Below are 6,000 nucleotides of genomic sequence, written 5' to 3'. Positions count from 1 at the left end.
AGTTCTCATTCAACTATGAAATTCTAGATTTCCTATCAGACAAACCAATAGTTTGCCTTTATTTTGTGTCACAGTATCCTTTAGGTGAAAGAAAATCACTACTAAGCCTCCTACTAGTGTAAGTATGTCGGTCACAATAAAATAATAAAAATTGAAAAAGCATGGTTTCATATATTTGGCCACATCAATGAATTGCAAAAAGCAACAGGACAAGATTGTAATTTGAAAAATATAAAATTTTAATAAAGGCTACATCTCTTAATAATTACAATAATTATTGTACCAAGTAATTTTCTTTAAATGAAACTCTTTATATAATGTATAATTTACAGTATAAGTAGAGCAAATGCCATAGCAAAAGTCATGAGTACAAGACTTGTAATAAAAGGCATAATATATAATACATAAACCCCTTTGAAAAACCAAGGGAAACTTTGAACCCTGAATATAGGGTGACACACAGTGTTATTCCCACCATGCAGGCACAGGTACTGTACTGAATTCAAGGAAAACACTACAGATAGTGTATTAATAATATTATTTTCCACCAGATTATATACATATTATATACATGGTAGCAATGGCATACAAAATGTGCAGGAAAAAATGTTCACGAAAAACAAATGCAGACATGCCAAGTGATTCTCTCTGGCGAGGGGTAGCTTTTGTAGACGAGAGGGTAGGTTTCGATAAAATTTACAAACTCGCAGGTTTTAAAGACAATTAATTACAATAGGCAGAACATTCTGCTGGCCTGTAATCCTTAAAAAAAGCCTACTTTTGTTCTTTTTTCTTAAACATACATGTTTTTCCATGAAGAGGGAGGGTAGCCGTTCTAACAATACTTTAACCAGAATGCCAAGTAAGCTGGGGCATAGCAGTCACGGAAGCCTTTTCAATTGTCTGAAAACTAAATATCCAAGTTAGAACCTCTTAGCTTAAATGCTAAGCCAGTTCGGATAAAGTAGGCACCATAATCGTCAAGTTAACCTTGACGCGAATAAAACCCCCCTTTTTAAGAGCACCTCTCACAATACTGACAAGTTGTGAAGTAGCCAGCATGCCAACCATCTGATCTGTGTTTGCCATCAGGATTTTAATATTAAGAGGCATTCCCACGTAATTGCCAAGCAAGCATTTGAACTACTGTTGCCATGGAGATGCGTCCAATTTAAGACCACACCGAACAGAATGCTTAGCAAGATAGGATGTAGCATAAACTATACATTCTTGCACTGCTGTTGCCACTGCATACATGCCAACAATATCCATTCCATTCGGGAGATACTTGTCCAGTCCTGGTTTTAACTTTGCATTCTGCAACTTTCAGTCTTGGATTCCCCATTATAAAAATAGGACTACAAATCCCACACTACGAACTTAAAACCAGGAATGGATCAGTGTCTCCCAAATGGAATGGATAATGTTGGCAAGTATGCAAATGAGATAACATCACTTGTAGAAGCACATGGAGCAGAAAGCAAAGCAAACTTCAATGCATCAGTCATAGTACATTCTGAGTTGCTTTCAGTGTTGCAGGGGAGTACGATACCATCACTATATCCTCATTCATTAACTTGTAAGAAAATACTTTCACATGCCTGCCTCATATGGGGCGGAAACAAATTAACTGTTCATATGAAGAAGCACAGTGGTGCAGATTTTCACAGATTTCAAGGCAAGACACTGTCCCCACCTACAATGTTGCTATGTTCAGACCCGTGAATTGGATTTCTGACAATTCTTTGTTTAAAGGCGTGTTCCATCCTTTGGGTGAAAACAGTGGCCAGACATGAGGAGTAGGCACATATACACAAACACCATAAGAGCAGGATTACCCACCCACCCACAACACATACCCAGGCACAAGATCAATGGTGGCCAACAAAGTGTGCCCCAACCTTAAAACCTACATCACAATTACCCAGACATGTGCAAAAGTGAGACCCAAATGCACAATCCCAAACACGCGCGTCTAGATGCCCCGAATAGATAGGACAGGCACTCTTCTGGTCAGTGCACCAAATGTGGAGCTCTGGCCAGGGTGTCTTCAGTAGTCCATCACGAACAGTCAGTTTCACCTATTTTCTTTTCATCTGCTGTTTTTTGTTTTTTTTGTCGAATTTCATCTGCTGTTATTTATGTAAAAGTATCGAATTGCAGTGAAGTCCAGATCCTCACTTAGGCTCCTTCTGGAACAAACCAACCCGACTGTAGAAAGGGGAGGCACTTGACAGGCCAGACAGAACCACCCAGCCAACATATTTTGGAGCAGTGTAACTGAAATGCAATGGGCTACCGCCACAGGGACAGGTACGTAGGATGAGAGGGAAGGTAAGGGAGTGCAGTATTCGCTTTTGCAGATATAGGTGCCACGGTGCAGCTCTCCTTTCTTGTCCCATGCTAAATCGATAATGCACCCAAAGTTAACATTCCAAATTCATTAGAGGAATACGACATCACTCTTCTCTTTCAGATTCTCTCAGTCACTTGCACACACTTTCTTCTCTATTGGTAAAGCAGCATGTCCGTAAATTGGACTTAAGGGGACGAATGTTCAATAAATATCAATTAAGTTTTTTCCTCGGGTCATGTATAAACATTTTCTCTTCTCTCCGTAAATATAGATTTCAGATCCCTGGAAAGTCATATATTATGTTTGGAAGTCTTTTACATGTGGTCGACAGTGGTCATATTTTAAATAAATAGATAGAAGTCTTCCCTTATCTCTGTACATAGCTCATGGGTATAGAATGCCACTCACCGAGTTTCTAAGGCTGATCAGTTTTTCCATTGGCTCCTTGTGGCCCGCCCCCTCCCGCCACCCAAAACATTCTTCATTGGTTCGTTTTCCTTCAAAGGTTCAGCGCTCTCCTCTCGTGTCCTCCTAAACGTGCTAATCAATCCGCTCCACTTTACCAAGAATCCGGCCTTCGTACATCGGTAGCATGGAGTCGTCTTCCCAGATTTCTTCAAACACGGCCCCGCAGTCGAATTCGGTGCTTGGCTTTTTGAAGTAATACCTGGAAAACATAAGTGGAAAGAGTGGTCAGAACAGGGCCATGGGCAACAGATATTAAATCTATCCAGATGAAGAGCAGAGATGAGTGGTCAGATATGGAGTGCACTCCAACCTTCATGGCTATAAAACGATTGGTGAAACATAGGCCAGAGCCCGTCAGAGTACACGGGAGCCTTGAAGTTAGGATGAGGATAAGTTCATTATCCACAGGAACTACGGTCAAAAGACATTGAGGGACTGATTCACATAAGTGAATTACAATGGCCCAATCCCATTGAAAAACGCTCTGTGAATCAGGCCCTTAGTTTCCGAATTCAAATAATTTGGCAAATGGATCTAAGATTCAGTGTAAATAAGATTCCCAAGAAGGGGCAATCCTATACATAACTTTGTAGAGCAGGATTGGCATTTGCCCAAATATTCCTAATCCTGTAAAGGATCCCATTCCGCACCATCGGAAAGGTGACCTCGCACAAACTTTTTGGCCAGTCCCAATGATGAAGGAGGAGACAGTAGCTATTAAAAAGGGAGGAAAGCCCCTCTTTTAAACCAACATCTGCAGATTGGTACTGCTATAGAAATAAAGCACCAGATGCATTGATTTGCTACTAGCAGATAACCTCGTGTTCAAAGCAACGGTGATACGATTGCTGCCCAAACCAGCAAGAAAGGTGTTCGGATCAGTCGGACAGCTAAAGTTTATTTCAGGTTTTAAAAAATGCTTTAAAACTTCGCAAGAATGATCATTTCGGTGCATGGCATACACAACAGAAAACGAATACACGTAAAAGTATATTTTATATTTTTTTGCAAAAACAGAATATTTCAGAGTAACAACATACACATTTAATTTTATAGCGCACAAAAGCTACTTGTAAAACCTGAATACGTGTTTAAAAGCCAACTTCTCCTAGGCCACGAGTGCCGCAAACAAAGGGATGCAGCACACCAGGCATGAGGGTTATCCAAGCGACTTTGAGGTACAAGGAGCTAGCAAATCGCCGAGGCAGGCCGGGGAGTTCACAGTGCATGGAGCAAGGTATAACTTGATAGGCAGTGCATGCAGTTTCTATGCGCCTCCCTGTTCAAGTTAAAGTTCTAGGAAACATGCAACAGTTTCTGCCGATGGTATAGTGTATTGTATTTATTTATATAGCGCACCAAACCCTTGAGCGTCTGAGCACATTTCTTAAAGTTATAAGTGTACAGTTACATAGACATTATTTATACAAATATGAGGAAGCAAGATACTTTTTACCGAAACAGAGGTATGTATTTACAAAGCAGGACATAAATACATAGACGTGTTTAGTAGTAGTATGTGGGCAGTTAGGCTTCGTTCATAGTGAGCCAGAGTTTGAGGCTCTTTCGGAATTTGTTGGAAGAATGTTCCAGTCCGATACTGGTGGGTAGGGCGTTCCAATTTTTAGCTGCCAGTACAGGGAAGCTTCTGCCGCTTGCCTTTTGGAGCTTAAATCTAGGTACGATAAGGGCGCTAGACTGGGAAGATCTAGTCAGAGTTTGAATTTGTCACAGAGGTATATAGGTGCTTGATTGTTCAAACATGTGTAGGTAAGTGGGAGGGTCTTGTATTTGATTCTTTGGTTTATTGAGGTGGTTTATATATGGCGTTTAAGTATTCTTCCAGTGAAGACACGGCTTTGAGCAAAGTGTTTGGCTGGTGGATATGTTCCCCCGATTGCATCAAACTAAAATGCTTTGAAAACCAAATAAAGAGGCTATAATGAAAGGTGCGGAATCGTGGAGCGAAAAACAAAAGCGCATTTCTTTGGTGTTGCTTTTCGAAAGCCAGTAAACACTGACACACGAAAGGGCAGGGAAACTGTGGGGGGGGGGGGGGAGCTGCTTAATGATTTGGCGCCTTTGGGAGGAAGGATTAAAAGGGAACATATTGGCTTCTCTCATATCTGAAAGAGGCAAAGGAGAGTACAGGAATCACCAAGAGAAGAAATAGGATCCATCAAAGACCAGGATCTAAAGAGGAGGGAAGGTCCCGGAAGATCTTACGAAGGAAATAGGTTATTCCAATTCGGACGTCGGTGGGGCAGCATTAGTAGGCCAATATGGCAGGAAGGTAGGCAGAAGCAGAACTGTCATGTTACGTTAGGTTGTCTTATACCGTGCACCTTTACCATTAGCATGGTCTCCAGGCGCTCACGGGTTGGGTAAGTTAGTGAGTGAATAGGATAGAGGTTGTAGTTTTCTGTTGGTGTTTGCAGAACCAATACATACTGGCGCCTGTGCGAGTTGGCTTTCTAGGTGTCTTTGAATTGTGCGCACCGGGGATATTGTGTCCAGAAGGGCAACGTCCAGTGACTAGGATGTTTGTTTGCAGCAGATAGTACTTATGGTGAATGTGTGGGTTGTGTGTGAGATGGGACTGGCCTGTTACAACGTGTGAGGTATGTGAAGGGTATGCTAGGAAGGAACAAGGAGCATGGATGGTTAGTGGTTGGTACAGTGTGTTTTATGTTGGCTCCACTATCCGTACTGTCATTTGATTATCTCGAGTTCCCGTAGATATTGCTGGCAGCGCCCGTGTTATGCTAATCACTGAGTTGAATAGCCAATATTGGAGTAGTTCTGTTCAACGGTAATGTGATGCAAGCTCAGATGTGTCCCATTGGAGTGGCTGTTACATGCAAGACGTGTGCTTCATGCCACCAAACCGCCCTGGAACCTGAGTAGCCCTCCATGGTCTTCACAGCATCACTCCATCCAAAAATTAGGAGGTGAAATTTTACTTCATGCAGAGGTGCATCCTACAACTCTTCATTGCAATGCACCGAACAAGTAGCAAAGGCGGGCTTGGAAAGCTGGCTGCCTTCATATCTGGCCCCATGGCAATAAAAGGAAGATACCGGGCCTGGGCGGTCATAATGTTTAGCAATTTGGTTTGGCGTATTTAGGATATTCTGGGGGGGTCAAAGGGAACACCTTTTCTTTCACTCTCATCG

At 42.0% G+C, this 6,000-nt stretch overlaps 1 protein-coding gene across 2 annotated transcripts in view; it reads right to left on the bottom strand.

Annotated features, from left to right (window-relative positions):
- Nucleotides 1-215: 215 nt before the first annotated feature.
- AXIN2 (axin 2) overlaps nt 216-6,000 on the bottom strand; it is a 46,199-nt gene continuing 40,414 nt past the window's right edge. For both annotated transcript variants that reach the window (XM_069655055.1, XM_069655054.1), the window contains exon 11: nt 216-3,023. In XM_069655055.1, coding sequence (XP_069511156.1) covers nt 2,897-3,023 — 127 coding nt within the window. In that variant the 3' untranslated portion in view covers nt 216-2,896. The remainder of the gene's footprint in view (nt 3,024-6,000) is intronic.

The sequence above is a fragment of the Ambystoma mexicanum genome, chromosome 3q (assembly GCF_040938575.1).
Source record: "Ambystoma mexicanum isolate Mex_15411 chromosome 3q, UKY_AmexF1_1, whole genome shotgun sequence".
Taxonomy (NCBI): domain Eukaryota; kingdom Metazoa; phylum Chordata; class Amphibia; order Caudata; family Ambystomatidae; genus Ambystoma; species Ambystoma mexicanum.
The sequence above is the reverse complement of the archived record's forward strand: the minus strand, read 5'-3'. Positions and strand labels throughout refer to the sequence as shown.